The 19,604-nt window shown below is 33.3% G+C and overlaps 2 protein-coding genes across 3 annotated transcripts in view; one reads left to right on the forward strand and one right to left on the reverse strand.

The window, feature by feature from the left end:
• Positions 1–245: 245 nt before the first annotated feature.
• LOC140447822 (2-Hydroxyacid oxidase 1-like) overlaps positions 246–19,604 on the forward strand; it is a 36,655-nt gene continuing 17,296 nt past the window's right edge. The window contains exon 1 of one of the 2 annotated variants that reach the window (XM_072540724.1): positions 246–395. The gene's annotated coding sequence lies outside the window, so the exon portion shown is untranslated. Of the gene's footprint in view, positions 396–10,659; positions 10,675–19,604 lie in introns of those variants that run through there. The other variant, XM_072540716.1, reaches the window with a different exon arrangement.
• LOC140438594 (uncharacterized) lies at positions 14,728–19,469 on the reverse strand. Its single transcript, XM_072528256.1, has 3 exons — positions 18,697–19,469; positions 17,741–17,851; positions 14,728–17,362 (listed from the first exon to the last, which is right to left on the reverse strand). The coding sequence occupies exon 3, from the start codon at positions 16,691–16,693 to the stop codon at positions 15,206–15,208; it is 1,488 nt and encodes a 495-aa protein (XP_072384357.1). The 5' UTR covers positions 16,694–17,362; positions 17,741–17,851; positions 18,697–19,469; the 3' UTR covers positions 14,728–15,205.

A 19,604-nucleotide genomic window follows, 5' to 3' on the forward strand; every position in this document is an offset into this window, starting at 1 on the left:
CATTCCGTAATTATAAGTTAATATAGTTTTCCAATAAAAAAATTTTTTTCGACAGCGCAAATTTCCCCTATCTAAAAAATTCATAAACAACTATAGAAGTGGGAGGTAGGAATTCCATGCATTTACATAATAAAATGATTTCCAAGCCAGTATTCATATAAGAAAGTAGATACTTCGAGACTAAGCAATTAAAGTTTTTGGATTTTTATGCTGTTTTAAAGCAGTTTATTTGTGGCGTTATTTTTTATCTTCCAGCTAAACATTTCTGAGCTGTACCTATATGAATACAATAGAGAAACGATATATTTTATAAACTAAGAACTAAGCAAAATGTTTTTTACAAACTATTGAACCCAAATGTAAAAGCATATCGGTGTTATCAGCACAGTCAACGAGTAAGCACGATATTCTATTATAATTACTTATTCGTTTTTCTGTTTTTGTCAAAGTTAAAAACGCGTTTTGTGAATGTGTTGTATCTTAACGATAAACATTGGTAAGGTTACTTTATTTAAATATAATAATATCGACAATTTAATAAATAGGCCAGTATTTTCTGGCGTCAACTAATTAATATTTTGGCATACAAAATATTAATAACCACATCATGGCATAAAAATTACTTTCTTCCGTAACTAAACAACCAACCGCCAATGTTTTTCCATCAGGAAATCAAGCAATTGTATATATATTCAGGGATTCTACAGTAATCACTGCCTTCCGTCGCTCAACCGTTTCCATCTCTCTCTGTTGTCCCATTCTCCATCGTTTAGGCCTCTCTTACTCATGGCGTCGTCTACTTCGTTCCTTCAGGATTTTTGGGGTCGTCCTCTTTTCCTCCTTCCTATGGGGCTCCATTCGGTTATTCTCTTTATCCATCTGCTGTCACTAGTTCTTCTTACATGTCCATACCACTTTAGTCTTTTTTGTTCTATGTATGTTAGTATGTCTGTTTCTATTGACGTTCTTTGCTTTATTTCGTCATTACTTTTCCTATCCATTCTTGTTACTCTGCAGCATCTTCACAGGCATTCCATCTCTGTTGCTACTATCTTACTGCTGTTTTTCTTGTTTATGATCCAATTTTCAGCCCCATAAGTCATAATACTTCGCACTAATGTTTTATAAATCGGTGTTTTTGTCTTCATATTTAGGTGTCTATCCCACCATACTGAGTTAAGTTGTCGGATTGCTGTTCTTGTTTGTCCTAATCTTTGTGTAATTTCTTCCTCTGTTGTTGCCTTTTTCGTGATTATAAACCCCAAGTATTTGAATTTATCCTTTCCTTTGATTGTTACGTTGTCATCAATCTGTAGATCTTCTATGTCTTCTTCACTTGTAGATAGGTACTCTGTTTTCGCGAGGTTAATATCTAGGCCAGCCTTGGTATATTCTTCTTGTAGTTTCTTCATCATGTAGCTGAGGTCGTCTTGGTCTTGTGCAATCACTACTTGATCGTCTGCAAAGCTTAACGTATATAGGTATTCGTTCCGTACCGGTACTCCCATGCCTTCGCATTTTCTTTTCCATGTAGTCAAGGCTTTCTCTAAGTTTATTTTGAATAGGGTTGGAGATGTGGAACAACCCTGCAGGAGCCCTTTTGTTCTGGTGAAGTCTCCTATGATTCTTGTTGTTCCCATTTTAATGGATACTTTATTTTCTTTATACAGAGCTTTTGTAGCTTCTGTGAGTTCCGTCTGTATTTCTAATTTGTACATTGCCTCCCATAGTTCTGACCTTGGTACAGAGTCATACGCCTCTCTCAAGTCTACAAATGCCAAATGTATATCTCTATTTTTTGCTTTTTTCTTTTCCAACAGTTGTTCCAGTGTATATATGTGGTCTATGCATGATCTGCCTGCCGTGAAGCCTGCCTGATCCTCGCCGATTTTGCCTTTTATTGCTTGCTCTATCTTTTCTCGCAGTATCTTCCCATATAATCTTCCTATTGATGATATTACGCTTATTCCTCTGTAGTTTTCACATCGTTTTCTATCTCCTTTCTTAAATATAGATGTCATATATGCCTCCGTCCATTCCTTTGGGAGTTGTTCTCCATCTATGGCTTTCTGAAATATCCATTGTATCATCCGGTGTAATTTTTTTGATCCATATTTTATAAGCTCAGGTGAGATGCCTCCAGGTCCCGGTGCTTTCTTATTTTTGGCAATGCTTTTATGGCCGTTCTCATTTCCCTATCTGTTATCTCTACTTCTTGTTGCGGGGATATGCTTTGTCTTCGCCTGTTTTCTTTTCCAATGAATTGTGGTCTTTGTTCTGTTAACAGTTCCTTGTAATAGTCCTTCCATCATTGTCCTGTATATTTCCCAATTTAATTTTTTCTTTTGAGTTTTGTTTCAATCCTCTCAGTACTTTCTATGGCTACGAAGTTCTTGTACCTCCTATGTATGTTTCAATATTTAAGCAGGTTCTTTCCCATTCTTCATTCTTTTGTTGTGTTATTGATTTTTTCACTTCTCTATCTTTTTCTCTATATTCTATCTCTATATTTATAAATTTCTTCGTTGTTTGTAGTCAACCATTTTCTGTATAGGTACTTGCTTTTTTTCTTCAATTATTCTTTTTGTTGGTTCATTTATTTCATAATAGTGCTGTTTATTTGTTATATGTTCTTTTTCTCCAAGGGCTTCGAATGCTGCTTGTTTTATACTCGCCTTTATATGCTCGTATATTTCTTCGATGTTGCCGTATCTAAATTCTATTAATTTTTGGTCTAGACGTTGTTGGTATAGTTCTCTTATTGATTGTTCTTGGAGTAGTTCTATAGTGTATTGTTTATCTCTTATAGTGTTCAACGGTTCTTCTGTAGAGGGGGTCTTGTTATGTTTCCAATTAATGCCCATTTTTGCTGTCAGTAGTTTATGTTGTCCGTTCCAATTGACAACACCAAAATTGAAGATTACCTTCACAGTTTAAGCCTAATAATTCTACGAATTAATATTATTTTCTGTTCAGAGCTATCCAACAACAGAATATGCATTTACTTAGCAAATGAAAAATTATTGGATGATTTTGTTACCAACCACGAAAAACTCCAAATTAATCATAACAGCAAACGACTAGTACTCTCTTACATATGTTCATCTAGTCCACACTTAATCTTAGAATCTGAATTGCAAGCACTTGGTGTCAACCTTTTGTCACCTTTATCGTTTCTACGGATAGGGATTTTAAGTCCTGAATTTCAGCATATATTAAGCTTCAGGCGACAAACCTACATACAGTGAAACCTCGATTATCCGTCTCTCTATTAACCGTCACCTCTGTTAACCGTCAGGGTCCATACATAAGTTATATTGACAACATATAAGTAAAAATTTTTTAGTCATCAATTCATTTTGTTTAATCATTGCGATAAGCCAAACGAAATTCGTTGAAATGTACACGTGAAGTTATGCCACCACCGCATTTTTTTATGTAAATAAGTATTGTTCTTATTTAGGGCTCTGGACTAAATTTTAATTTAAATAGGTAATGATTAATGATACAGTGCTTTTAGAATTTTATTTTTAGAATCGCAAGCCGAAAATAAAAACGCAGAGCACAGTAATTATTACAGTTATTATTTGTGTGTCAACATAATTCAGTTTGATTCAAATTCGAACATTGATTGTGTCACTTAGTAGCATTGAGCAACAAGTATGATGTTCCGAGAACAACAATCAATGATTTGAAGCAAAATGCTGAAGCAATTGAAAAGTATGCTTTGCAAATGGAATCGTTGGATGGCCGGATGAAACATAGACAATGAAAAAAAGCAACAAATGAATCACTCGACACGGCACAACACAATACTCTGTATTTTTGGTTCGTTCAAAAAAGAAGCAAAGGTGTTCCTTTGTCTGGACCAATTGTTACCGAAAAAGCGTTGTTTTTTAACATAAAATTGAATAACAATCCTTCATTCAAAGGAAGCAGCGGTTGGTTGGAAAAGTTCAAAAATTGCTACGGTATACGGGAACTGAAAATCGTAGTTGAAAACTTGAGTTCCGCAAGTAATGAAGTCGTTGACGAATATAAAAGAAAGTTTCAAGATATGATCGATGAATATGGTTTGACACGCGATCGAGTCTTCAATGCGGATGAAACTGGTTTAAACTACAAAGCATTGTCAACGAAAACACTCGCTGCACTGTCTAAAAAATATAAACCAGGATTTATAACAAAAAGCAACGAATCACAGCAGTGGTATGTTCAAATGCAAGTGGTGACCACGTTTTTACAAGGGCATTAATATGAACGCGCTTTCCGTTAACTACTACGCACAACGTAATGCATGGATGTCCCAGGAAATATTCGCTGACTGGTTCAAAAAGGTATGTACTGCAAACCAAAATTTGTTTATCTATTTTTCTAACGTCTTGTTTTTAAAGTTTTTATAATGGATGTTCGACAATACTTGCAAGCAACAAATTTGCCACCAATGGCGATTCTCATTTTGGCCAATGCACCTGCATTGGCCAAAAGTGACGATGAAAATATCACGTGCTCTTTTCTGCCTGCGAACACAACATCATTGATACAGCCAATGGATCAGTCGGTCATTAAAACATTCAAAAGAAGATACAGAAAAAAATTTATTCAAAACCTAGTTATGGAAGAGGAATATTCTTTGCCAGAATACTGGAAAGCATACAATTTAAAAAACGCAGTCGACAATACTGTGGATGCTTGGGCTGATGTTTCGGAAGTAACGCTGAAAAGAGCGTGGAATAAATTATGGCCTGAATCAACTCAAGATGAAAATGCCCCCGTGACAACCGAGCGTGATGCGGTAGCAAATGAAGTTATGGCTGAATCAACTGTTTTGTTTTCGTTGCCTAAAGATGACATAAACGAATGGTTAACATGTGATGAGGGCGCAAACGGCTATCGATTGCTGACAGATAATGAAATCGTTGAACTGGCAACAGAGGCGGACGAAACTGATTCAGAAGCTGACAGAGACTTTGATGGTTGCGACGTTGATGATGCTATTGCAACTCACAAAGATTTGCGTAAAGAAGCTAGAGAAGCTGCATCGGACATACAACAATTCATCAAGTGATATTTTCGGCAAGAAGAAGCAAATAAGGTAGATTTGCTAGACGTAGAAGACATTGTAAAATGTGAAGTAACAATAAAACAAACAAAGATTTCGGAATATTTTAAATCAAATTGATTCGACTGTACTCCCTCTTATATTGTCAAATAAAACATACAAATAAAATTTGAGAGTTATACTCTAAATTTTTTTTAATGTTCTGTTAATCTGTTAACCGTCTTTTCGATTATCCGTCATACCCTTGGTCCGGTTCCCTGACGGATAATCGAGGTTCCACTGTATTCTCTTTAACCAACCACACTTTACCCGAGTCTTTCGTTATCGCTCATAAGGAGACATAATATAGAATATATTTATATTTAGATAATTATACTTGCCATATATGCAAGAATACCAAGCATTTAGGAAAAGACTGTCCAGCAAAGGTATCTGTATCAGGTGATACAACTTCGATACCTCACAATACAGAAGCAGGCGAGAACCCTATTGAAAATAGTAACAATCAGGTGACTAAAGAAGTAAATTAGTGACATCCAACAGAAGCAAACCCAACTGAACGAACAAACTGTGCAACATGAAACACTATTTTTGAATTACCAATAAAAACAAAAAAAAAAGACTAAATTAAACCAAGACATTGAAACCAAAAACGCTAGAGGAAATGCTGAAACCAACAGAATAATTATTTAGAAGAAAATAAACAAACTTTATCAAATATTCGGTAATGAACTCGAGGTACAAATGTCAAAGCCGAAAACGGGTTTTTAAAAAATTATTTTTCTAACAAAATGTATTTATTAGGATTAGGAACGTACAAGTATGGTAACAACTACAAAAACAAAAAGCTCTTAATCTAATTGAACACTGGTATATAATAGTCTCTCTATATGTCGTCACACATTAGATAATCCAGGACGTAACTCATCGGCCCTTAGAAAGAAGCGTATCCTTGGGTGTGCTTCTTTACACAATAAACGCTTGGGTTTCTTCTTTTCTTTTTTCTTCTTGTTTTCTTCCTTCTTGTCTTCTTTGACGCACAGTTTTACAATATTTAGTTAAATAATATGAAATTAAAATGAAAATATTATATATATACAGATTGTCCAAAAACTTGTTCGTTTGAAATTAATTGAATCATTGTCTTTTAAAATATATTTTTGTGTTTCTAACTTTTGTAATATATCTTTAGTCTTTCTAAGGTTAATTGTATTAAGATTTATCGGTGAAAAATTTAAACTTTCGTTTTGAAAACATTAATAGAAAGAATAACTTTTGAAAGATTTATACGAGCAAAGTGACTTTTACTAATTTTTTCTGTTTGGAAGACTTCATTCTTGATTTTCACGGTACATTCGGAAACTGATTCTAATACGTAGCTTCCATGTATTGGTAAATTTTCTTTTGAGTTTGGGCACTCGATATTTCGTCTTCTGGAACTGTAACTATCCATTTTCCGTCGCTGATTCTTGTAGATTTTATCTTCTTTATCTTTACTTCGAAATGTTCACATGGCAATATCTTTTTTTTTTTAATTTATTAACTGGACTGCACAAGGGGCTTCTTCGGTTATCGTTAGTTTATTACTTCCTTTACATATTTACTCTTCTGAGTCTATTTCTGTGCATATATCTTCCATATAGATATAGTTAAATTCATTAAATGCAAGAAAAGGTTTGTAAGGTGAATGAATAAGATAATTTGAGTTATTTATAGTAATAGGAATAGGGAATAGTTGGTAATAATCATATATTTCCGATTCAACTAACGGAATCTCTAATACAAATGTAATTATAGAATTTACTGAATAGCTCTTAATATTTATTATTTTCTTGTACTAAATTATTTTTCCTAGTGTAGTATCAAAGGGCATTAATTTTGACTCTTTCTGAAATTTTAATTTCTTTATTTCATTTAAAAATTCAACTGGATTTACTATAGAATTGTGCAAGGTATTTATTTTGGCAAACGAGATTGCAGTTTCTACTTTCTCAAAAATATCATACATTGTTTGATAAAGTAAAGTAATTTGATTTATTACTATAAATGACTGAATATCTGTGTACATACTTTTTTCAAATAAAGCTAATTTATTCTCTATAGCCTAAATTTTTGATTTTAAAATGAATTCATTATGTCATATGTTATTACATATTCTCTATAATACAGCATTATTAAAAGTATTTATAGAATCTTGCAATAAAGATATTTGTCTTAGGGAATTGACTTTTAGGTTATTTTTATTATCTTCGAATTGTTTTATTTCGTTTTCTATTCTTTGTGCGTCTTCCTGGTCCATATTTCCTGTGACATTTTATTATTGTTTCTAGAGGATTTAGAAGTCCTCTTTTTAATCTCTTTTCTTCCTTATGCAAAGGTGGATTAATTTGATATATTTGCTCTTCTATTTTATTCTATAACGTAATTACAGGCATGAGTACGAGTCCTGGATATGAAGTTACATCTTCAAACTTGACCAAGTTGTCTCTTGCGTTGATGGAGTTGACTGCTCCGAAGATTCCGACGAAAAATATAAATATTTTCATTCTCTATAGACTTCAGAATATTTTTGTTCTTCCGTCTGCACCAATAGGATTCTGGACAATGCTGGTTCTTCTCCCTGGTCTTGGCTTTTATAATGGGTTTTGAACAATGTTTGTTTCTAGCCCTGGACGTTTGGGTGTTACCGTGCCCGACACGTGGATTTTTTTTGTTATTCTTTAAAAAGAAAAATTGCACACGAAATTCGGCAAGGTTGACACGAACACTGTACAATTTGAAAAAATCCAAATGACTGCGCCAGTCATGAATGGCGTTAACTTAAAAATGTCGCCTCAGGGCGATAATTAACCGCCTTATACCCTTAAAAATACGCCGGACGCTCTGTACTAGTCCTCAGACTATCGCACTCGATGACAAAAACACTATAAAACTTTGAAAAATCCCACTGACTGCGCCAGTTACGAATGTCAAAGCCTGGAACGGATTTTTAAAAAATTATTTTCGTAACAAAATTTATTTATTAGGAACATACAAGTATGGTAACAACTACAAAAACAAAAAGTTCTTAATCTAATTAAACACTGGTATATATAATCTCTCTATATGCCGTCACACATTAGATAATCCAGGGACGTAACTAACTCTCGAAGAACAAAATCAAAACTAAAATTTGTGTTGTATGTATAATATTTATAATAATTATATATACTAATTAATGACTATCTACGGTAACCTTTTAGTAGATTACAAATTAAGGTAAACACTTTTGCTTATAGCTTCTTGTTAATCCACTTTATTTTATCAGTATTTACAATTTATCATATATTTCATTCGCCGTTATCCGTAAAATCTCGACACGCTGATTACATACTGTATCACAAACACAGGATTTATTTTTATCACCAATTTTCACTTTAAAATAGTGTAATAATTTTAAAACGACCCATCAGAAAGGGTGGGTGCCAATATATAACAATATAACTACCTCCGAAAGTTATGGGAGCCAAGTGTTAGGCCTCGTGTAGCTCAGTTTCTCGGGTGTGAGAATCTCTTATCTTAAAAGTAAATGTGAAAAATGAACTAAGATATTAACTAATCATATTTATTGTACATAAAAAAACATAAAATTGAATTTTTTTTTATACAGAACAAATCTTGCCTATAGCTTTACAGAAAGATTTTTAAGTGATACTTGTGGCATTGTTGTTTCATATACTGTTGGCTTCGTGCAGTTCGATCACTTGTTGAAAGTAGGTGTTGGCTTCAGACGATGGCTTTACAGGCTGGTAGAGATGCCTGGATAGAGGCCGCTGTGGTGTAGCTATTGTTTAAGCATATCTGCTATGCTGCTGCCATTGTTATCCTTATGTGTGGTGCACCAAAGGATTTAGAAAATTCCACCCAACAAGGAGGAATAGGAAAAGTATGAATTAAGCCAAAAAAACACATAATAATTTTTAAGTTAGTGACTGCATAGGTTTTAAAATATTTTCTTGCCATATGAAGATTGAAAATAATTACAATATTAATTACTATTTAAATGGAAATAAACCACAATTACAGGTTAAAGTAAGTTTATTGACGTTTTAATTTCCACTTCGAAAATCGTTCTCAAAATACAAACATTAGTTTGTATTTTGAGAACTATCACTAATGTTTGTATTTTGAGAACGATTTCCGAAGTGAAAATTGAAACGTCAATAAACTTACTTTAACCTTTAATTGTGGCTTATTCCCATTTAAATAGTAATTACTTTAAAATGCCACAAGAAAATAGCTTCAGAACAATATTAATTACAATATTAAATAAAAAATAGCAAATTGGCAAGGATAAAATGAATATGCTAATAATAAGATGAATTAGTTAAATTATAATATAATATATAATTCAATTACCTAGGAGTAGAGATCACTAGTGACAGGGATATAAGAACAGAGACCACAAGGCAAGCATCAAAAGCGGCAAGAGTAAGTGGTTGCTTCCGAGAAACCATATGGAGAAACAAATATCTGACCACGGAAAGCAAAATGGAAGTATACAAGACAACAGTAAAACCAATCCTAACATATGCAGCGGAGACAAGGACCGATACAAGAAAGACGAAACAACAAATCAACAATATCGAAATGAAAGTATTAAGATCAATAGCGGGCATATCATTAAGAGACAGACAAACCAACAGAAGTATACGCAAACAATGCAAAATTAAAAATATTAACAGGTGAATAAAAACAAGAAAAAAAACTGGAACGAACATGTAACAGTGTTAATAATTTCTTTGTCTTTTCTTAGCCTCTGGAGAATAGTTATATTACTTGTGTGTTGTATATTATGAGACCATCACGTCGGTAGCACCACATTTTAAATCTAATCGTTTTATGGCATCTTCTGTAAGGCTCCTGCTTTCTACTCCATAGAGGAGGACACTAAAGACGTAACATCTAAGAATTCTTATGCGTATATTGATACTTAAAGATAAGTTGCAAAGAATCTTCCTAAGGCTGTTGAAAGAGCTTCTGGGTTTTTCAATACGAGTTTTTATTTCGTAGCTGTGATCCCAAGTATCCTTAATATTGCAGCCCAAATAGCATATTTTTCCACTCTTTCTAACGGTGTATCGCCTATTGTAATTTGGGTGTTTATGTTGGTGTTCTTACTAACGATAATTATTTTTGTCTTCTTGCAATTTAGTTTTAGGCCGTATTTGTTACATGTTTCTACAATGTTATCCATCATCCTTAGGAGCCCCTGCGCACTATCTGCCAGCAACACTGTATCGTCTGCATATATCTAATATTGTTTATAAGTTGACCATTTACAGCAATCCCATCTTCTAATTAATCCAAGGCCTCTCTAAAGATGTTGTCAGAGTATAGGGTCAATCGATCAATGATTGAACAACATCTAATAAATGAACAGTCTGTTAAATTTCTATAAAAATAACAATACGCGACGTAGAAGCTCCTTCGTCTCTTTTTAACATGTTGCGCAAGTATCTTCTTAATACAGTTCATTAACTAGCGGAGATACGAATTAGTAAAATAGTTTAATAAAAACCGTTGAAGTGTGAAGGTGTCAACAAGTGGCCATTTTGTATCATCCTTGTATAGTAAGTACTGTAAGCACGTGTTGTTTTCTAAGCTTATAATTTTATAATTTACAGAAATATTAGAACGGTGGACACTTTACGGCTTACTATACACATAATTATTTAGTTTAAAAACCAGACTATGTTTTAAATATTTTAAATAGTGTATAATGTCCGCATGTTCAATTACTGGTTTGAAATTTTCTAAAAATCCAGTAAATGAACACTGTGTTCACTCATTGCATTTTATACAAATTTATTTTTTTAAGCAAAAATCGACTTTAAACTTACCCTAAATAGAAGTGAACTAACCTAAACTATATTAATTTAAAGTATTTGCTAGCAAACCAGTAAATGAACGGTATTCATTCAAAGGTGTTCATTTACTGGTATTCAATTATTACAAAGTATTTTTTTTAAATTGCTGCAAAATATTCACGTTTTAAATACACGGAGGAAGCTTTAAACGCGGCAATCAACGAAATTCAAGCCGAAACAATTTCCTTAAATAAAGCTTCTTCTAAATATGGCTTACCGAAATCCACTTTGCATAATAAATTAACGGGAAAAGTGCCTTATATCCGAAGAATGGGACCCTCTATAGTGTTGAGTTCTTACGAGGAAAACAGATTAGTAAATTGGATTGTAGCAAAATCCAAATTGGGATATCCTATGCATCCCAATGAGGTTAAGGATTCCATGCAAAAGGTTCTTAAAGAATCCCCTAGAGAAAATTATTTTACTGATGATCGACCAGGAGATAAGTGGTTAAAGCTGTTTCTTCAGAAGCAATCAGAAATTTCAAAACGAAATACAGAAATTATCTCCAAATCTCGTGCTTCGGTCAATGAGGATGGGATTAGGCAATGGTTTTCAGAACTTATTAAATACTTAACGGACACAAAAGAATCCATTACAGTACTGTGTAATTATGCAGCTAACGGTACGTCAATCTCACCAATGATTGTTTTTCCCTACAAGAGAATTCCTAAAGGACTGGCTCTTTCGGTGCCAAAAGGCAGGCAGTACATATGAAATAAATTTACTTAAGTAATCATAAACAATTATATTATTAAAACTTTTTAAGAAATAAACCTATGTTGATTTACTGCTATTGTAGTTTTCATTAATTGGATGAGTCCGTTCATTTACTGGAATTATTGACACTTTTATATAAAATCGGCAAACTCGTTAAAAGCAGTAAGTCTATCATAATTTTTAATGTTCCTACTAACAGAGAAATGTTTATACTTTATCTTTACACAATTATTGGCTACTGCAACAAATGTAAAACCGATTTGCAAGTCCTCTAACTGAAAACTTATCTTATTTGTTCATTCACTGGTCGAGCGACCATATGTTATATGTTATAGTTTATGTATCTTTTTGGTGGGTAAAGTTAAATATGTCACAGAACAAAACGATTCGAATTTGTTTAAAACTCTTAAATAGTCGTGTTACAAAAGAATTACATAAATAGTCGCATGAGGATAATATGACCCGTCTTATTTATCAGCGATAAAAACATGGACGTATTAATAAAGATATATATCTTTATTTATGCGTCTATGGATAAAAACTAAATTATGTAAATGTTAAACAATCTATTTATAATATACTAAATATATATTAAAAAAATATGTAGAAGAACTTTATTTGTAAGTAAATCAATCGCTGTCAACAAAGTCTGAGCACAAAATCTTATGTACATATCGATACCTCAGTTCCAGACTATTACAAGTCTGAAAATCAAATTGTGGAGATAATTGCAAATTAAGTTTTGCGTTGCTTTGTAAGTTTAATTGTCATCTATTAGTAGTGGACAGATTTTATTGAAATTATTACAGTCCATGGAACTATACTTCAGTTTGAATTTGATATAAAAATAAAAATGATTTTATTACCACAATTAACCCTTAACTTGACGGTGTGTACTCCAGGATACGTTATTTATTAAAATGTACTTCCTCTACATAAACTAAGTTTGCCGCGAACTTTTAAACGTACCCTCTCCCTATAGCATTCAGCTAACCAATAAATTAATTTGAATGTCATACACAGAGTTTTGCCACAATCAGAGAGTATTTTGTGTAGACGTGCTCAAAATGACTTCCAAAGAAAGTGCAAATTTGTGTCATTCGGTAAGTAAATTAATTTTTTATATGTTATTAGTTATTGTATGGATTGGTAAACTATAATTATAGTTAATTGGGTCTTCAGCAAATAATTGTATAAAATAATATTCATGATTTGTCTATAAACAAACAGATAGGATTATTTTGAAAAGTAGTATCTCCTAAGACACATTGCCAGTTAAGCAACAAGTTAGTTAGTATCCTGGGGTATACATTGGCAGGTACTGACGAAAATAGAATAAGTATCTTTTTGGATACATTACCAGGTATACGGTCAAATACTAATTGTATCTTATTAGATACTTTGTCCATTAGAGGATTAACAGAAATGTGATAAAAACATTTGGTATATTATATAAGAAAATTGAAATACCCTGTCCATTAATTATCAAGCATTACAATGCACATATGGGTGGCGTAGATTTGGCAGATATGCTAGTTGCGCTTTATCGAATACCTTTTAAAAGCCACAGGTGGTATCTTTCAAATTTTTTCCCAAATACTGGATATATGTGTCAATAACGCTTGGCTTTTATATTGCAGAGATAATAATTTCCTGGAGGACGAAGAAAATGGTATGGGTCTAAAGGAATTTAGAATATTGCTTGTCGATTCCCTTCTATTGAAAAATAGAAAAAGGAGATCCGACGGAATTAATACACCGAAAAAGAAGATTCGTACTCACGTCCAGAATATACCTGGAGAAGATGTTAGAAAAGATCTTTTTGGACACTTTCCAACTTTTACAACCAAAGGACGATGTCGAAACTGTTGCAAAGGACAAACAACTATGAGTTGTTTAAAATGTAAAGCGAGGTTATGTTTAGTGGAATCCCGTAATTGTTTTTATGATTTTCATAACTAATTTTTTTTATTTTTTAACAACTGATAATTATTACTTTTTACTTTTATTTTTTGAGTGTTCCAAGTTTTATTTGAAGTTTTGAATTTAAGCTGTAAAAATAAATGTTTGATCATCTTTGTAGTTTATTTATAATTTTTAAATGTAAATGATTGATATTAATTGATCCAATATTATGTTTATGGTTTAAACCCCTACTTTATGGTATCTGTTCATAATAATTGAAGTCAAACACAGTACCACAAAATGTAATGAAAACATTAAACAAATCTACAATTGTTTTGCTAAAAGTCTTGAAAATGCTAAAGACTTTTAGCGAAACAATTGTAGATTTGCTTAATGTTTTTATTATATTTTGTGAAAATTTGATTATATATATATATATATATATATATATATATATATATATATATATATATATATATATATCCAGTCCGGTAGGGATCTATGGAGGAGTATCACCGAGCCGCAAGCTGCTCCACCATAGGCCGATCAGACACCAGCATATTCTATTCTAAGCCGCAGATTCATCTAGAATTTTAAACTGCTGCGTTAGACTTTTTGTTTTGCTGTACGCCGAACACCGATTTTTGTGAAAATTTGATAATTTTCATTTAATTCAATGACCCAATATTATTTAATATATTGGTCCAAACGACAAATATACATCTTTGCAATGTATCTTTCTAGATACGGAGGTATTTTTCTAATAACCTGGCAATGTATCTATTGGTCATCAGTACTTGTTTTATAGTATTCCTGGCAATGTGTCTTGCGAGATACATTGTAATGTACGGTACGCCTAGCAGTGTATCTTATGAGATACAATGTCAATAAAATGTCAAAAAAATTAAAATAGAAACAAAAATGTAATTGACTCTAAAAATGGAGCCCTCTAAAGATAATATTCAGTAAGCAATAACACTTTTCTTACAGCGGTTATGTGCGCGCCAAGTTAAGGGTTAATGTTATTTAAGATTATTAAGAGTTGTTAGCGTTTGGAACTGATATTTTTACCAATTTGCAGAGCAAATTTAAGATTATTAAGAGTTGTTAGCGTTTGGAACTGACATTTTTACCAATTTGCAGAGTAATTTTGACACGTATTCATAGGTTTGTGTACGAGTGACTAACAATAGTACAAAAATTTCTATCGAGCAACCTTTTTTTACTCCATTTATACCCTCACTGAGGGGCACAGGTCTCTGCGAACCTCCCAAACAATGGGGAGACACAACAACACTACTTGGTGGGTTGTTCCTTAAAGTATTAAGAGGGCAGTACGCTAGCAAAGCACCGGTAGTGTAATGGCTAGCATAGGAAATTCGTAATCCGGAGGTTCTGGGTTCGAACCTCGGTCCCGCCTCCCATCGTGCTATCGGGTTTTCCTCTTGCAATATAGTTAATGACCACGAAGAGCATGACTAATAACCCAAGTCAGTGGGAGAGACCCATACCCCAATCTGTGAACCAAGAAAGTCTGTTTTAAACATCGCTAACAAGAAAAGAAGAAAACTGCATCTAGGTTTAATACTTTATTTAAAAAATTATTCAATCAGTCTGAATCTTCTTCCGTCGGTCTTTCATTGGTAGATAGGCTATTGTAGAAGTCCCAGTAAGGTCTTGGAATCGCTCCAGTCTTGCATAGTGATAGTAAATCTTTCTTTTTTGCTGCAGTAACGCCCGGTGGCTGAGTATACGCTGGTTTCAGTGTTGACATTTCTGTTTGTCGCCGAGTTCTTCTACGGGTGTTTATAATTTTAAAATTCTCATCAGCAAATGAATTCTTGTACAGAATCAGATGTGGACTCTCTTTCCGTATTTCTATTATATGAATATCATTCCACTTAACTGCTGCACCGTCCTCATTTATGGTGAAATTGTCCCCTTTCATCACCAAGGACTTTATGTCATAGAAGTCTACCATTTCCTTGGTGGTGTATGGTTGGCCGGTCTTTTTAGCCAGGGAGATTATTGGCAAGAGTTGTGTTGGCACGTACAATGGTCCAGCCTTGAGAGCTCTTTTTTTTTGTCGCTCTATCAGAGCATGCATTGCATCTCCTTCGTTCTGCGAATGCCCGACCACGAAAAATTTGTGAGTAATCGATTTAATTTCCAGATTCCTCACACAAAACATAAATAGGACCACAATGAATTTATTTTTATTTTGCCCGGGACAGTTGTCAGAATAGAATACAATTTTATTTGTTGGATTTTCTTTCAAATAATTCAAGGTGCAGCTCCCTATTTCATTTACTCCGCGACGAGCTACTCCTTCGTGCCAGAAGTAACTGAATCCAGCTTTTTTCTTAATGTCATATATGGTGAAATTATAACATGATAATCTCCTCTTGTAGAAGAAGTCACTTCTGCTGCCCTCTGGAATTGTTTGCACCGCTTGAAGATCGAAACAGCTCACCGTCGTATCTTTCGATGAATTTTTGACGTCATTGTCTTTTTCAATACGACTCCTCTTTTTTTCCTGAATATGTACATTGAAGTTCTCGTGTTGAGCAATTTTTTCATCTGCGTTCAAATTTTCGTAATTCATGCATGTACAGCATGCATCTTTTTTTGGAGTAAAAAAAGATATATTATATTCGGTATTAAATATGGATTCATAAAGATGTTTTTTCATTTGCATTTTATTTTCCTCAGTACATTTTATACAGTATTGTCTGTACATCTCCGTCAGATTCAAGTCGCCTTGTAAATATTTCCGTTCTGTTCGAGCTCTACAATAATGGGAATCCATTATTGGAAAAGATTCGATATGCCTTCGAGCAAAATTCTTGACATCCTCGTGAATCCTTGGTCTCCCCGCATTGGGATTACCTCCTCTGTTGTCTTTGTCAACAAATCCTTCGTCAGTCTTCTTTTTTTGGGCTGTTGAAATTACAGCGCTATTTATATCTAGTGTGTTCATAAAATATAACTTACATACTTTCACTTTGACGTGGTTTATATCAAAATAATATGCAAAATTGTTTGTCCGTGTGCTTTCTGGCTTTATCATCGAATACTTTGGTATTACGGGCTGCATGCTTTTTACCAGGAAATCACGTTGACGATTGATGTCTCCTAGGTTCCAGTAGCTTTTATGCACTTTTTGTCTCGTCTCGTCATCAATTTTGGTTTTACATTTTAGACGGCACTTATCAGTACAGGCATCTCTTACTTGTCTATCTTGAACATCTTTCCCTGTAGAATTGACATATGCCTCACCATGATTCCTTTTATTTTTTTTTTATATTTTTAGCCCAATTTTTAGAGTTTCTAAGCCGTTTTCGAGTTTTTGTAGGTTCATTTGTTTGGTCAGTATTTTCTTGTTCTCTCTCTTGTGTCTGTAATGCATTTGGTGGTGGCGACGGAGTATTGGAGTTCTTAGTCAGTACTGCATGCGGTGGTGATGAAGGAGTATTGGAGATCTGCGTCTGTACTGCATGTGGTGGTGGCGGCGACGGAGTATTAGGGTTGTGCATGTGTGCTGATTGTGGTGGTGGCGATGGAGTGTTGAAGATCTGCTTTCGTACTGTATGCGGAGTATTGGAGATCTCGTCTGATGATTCATACGCATCTGATGATTCATAAGGACTCTCAGGAATGAAGACGTCAGAGTTGCACAGAGTTTGGGAATTAGAAGCTGGAGTCATTGACGGGCAGCTGATCTCAACTTTTTTAACTCTGTGTAGGTTGCATCACTCAGGGAACTCTGAAACAAAGTCAAGAATTATAAATCTCAAATTACACATACATAAGGTAAAAACGGACCTGTCAGTAACAATTATCTCGGATTAGTGACCTAGGCCCTTTTTTGTGGTGCTATGAGTTAACAACTAAATTTACTTAATCGTTTTCCTATCAACAGGTGTAAAACCTTAACGGTATTGTAGGTATTTCCTTATTGTTTATTACGTAAATCATTTTTTCGTTGTTATAATTCTAGAGTTAAAATTGTAAATTTAATTTCAAGTTGTATCAAGTGATCAGCACCATACGGCTGGGCATTTATTTGTGATGAAGATTTAGAAAGTCTATTATATATTAAAAACAAAAAATAAGTGAACATTTTAATGTCTAGTTTAAGTACCTCAATATCGATGTACATGTCTGTGTTTGGCATAAACTTGTTTGCTTCTGTGAGCTCCACTGATGATGAAACTCTGTTCCATTCATCTGGTGTTGTCGCCAATGGGCAGGGCTGAAAATAATGAACAGAATTTTTAGCATAAAAAAGAGGGAAAATTTTACCAGCAGATCCAACCCACTTTTTATGATTTTTTTCTTTTAACACCTTAAAAACAATAGTCTAACCTAAAGGATTCTCTGTTTACAATTTTGACACAGTTCAAAGAACATAATAATATGCTAAAAATTATGGGAGGTGGAGTGATCAAAAACAATTTTAAAACATTGTTAAATGGCAAGGGAAATGCCTGCTCAACTATATTTTTATTTTATAGACATGCTCTGTAAAGATCCGTTTATTTTAAATATTTAAGGTTGTTGTGATCGTTAGTAAGGTATGTTCGTAGAGCAGAATGCTGATAAACGTACTATCCTAAATATGTATTTTTACGTTAATTTACATGTATTGTTTCATTGTTGGCATTCTGCAACAGTCTTTCCCCCGTGGTTCAGTAAGTTTTACTTTTCTAAGGGAAATTGAAACAATTCTGGCAACATTGTAAAGCTATATGTCATCATGATCATTCACTTCAACAGACCAAACAAGCCATTTTAGAAAGAACGAAAGAAGAGAGAGATAGACATCCTATGTACTTATATGCTAAAAAAAAGAGTGTGAAAACTGTTGCCATTGAAAATAGTGAAAATTAAACTAGAAAAATATCTTATTTCTGTGCATTTCCATTGCAATCGGCATTAGAACAGTGATATTTAGTTACGTGAAAAAGAAAATTATCAAAAAGTGTGTTGATCCTCTAAGTATCTAAATATTACCAGTTAATTTTTTAAGTTAGTTTAAAAAGGACGTTATTTAAAACAATTGCTCAATGAAAGCAAAAAAATACACGTGTTACTTACCGCGATGTATTTTTCTCCATTTACAAGGGATAACATGTAAGCAGTTCTTCCGATATTTCGTTTCCACTTCGGGATGTCCAAGTTTTAAATAAAAGATTTAGAAATAACAATAATCTCACAAAATTGTGAACACTAAACACTATAAAGCTTAGACTAGACCATGAAAGAAAACTCAAAACAACACACTTCGACCTTCAATAATTGGGCAGCATCGGAATGACAGTGCCAGTGTTGCCAGTTCCAGACCGTAATATTCCGAGTTGTCATTGTTTGGAATTGAGAGACTAAACATAAATTTTGGATTCGTAGCATACTATTTCGAAATGTAATCGTATGAAACTGACAAAACTGATATTTTTTTTAATTTCCAAAGTAGAATATTTGATTTTATGGATTTGTTTTATATCCAATCGACTTGTAAGTCTTTGGAACTGATAGAAACGATGATTAGGCACATTTCTTCATATTTAACTCAAAATCAAAAAATTCGGACTTGTAATAGTCTGGAACTGACGTATCGATATATACTTATAAGCTTTACAAATAAAAGCATTACGAACAAATATAGCGTACATTCGTTGGTATAAAATTTACTACATTTAACAAATTGTTTTCCTTCTTTGACAATTTCCAGATCTCTATCGGTATGTTCCACATTATAGGTTGAAACAGAACGTTTTCAAATATATTTTATTGCTGTCGAAGTCGAAAGTCGAATACGCTTTCGTAAATTTTTTAAGTTATGTTAAAAAGAACAACTGTAAGTTATTGGATGATTTTTTACCAGTTTTTTTGTAAATTGTTTCAAACATATTCTGATTTGAATCGGTTTTATATTGTTTGTGTTGGATTTAAATATAATAAAGGCATTATTGGCTGCTACGTTTACAAACATGGAAGAACAGAGC

The sequence above is a fragment of the Diabrotica undecimpunctata genome, chromosome 1, assembly GCF_040954645.1.
Source record: "Diabrotica undecimpunctata isolate CICGRU chromosome 1, icDiaUnde3, whole genome shotgun sequence".
Classification (NCBI taxonomy): Eukaryota; Metazoa; Arthropoda; class Insecta; order Coleoptera; family Chrysomelidae; genus Diabrotica; species Diabrotica undecimpunctata.

What these genes read in the sequence shown, in the direction of transcription:
- LOC140438594 (XM_072528256.1), bottom strand. Translation starts at nt 16,693, where the DNA reads ATGCAGCCCGTAATACCAAAGTATTCGATGATAAAGCCAGAAAGCACA.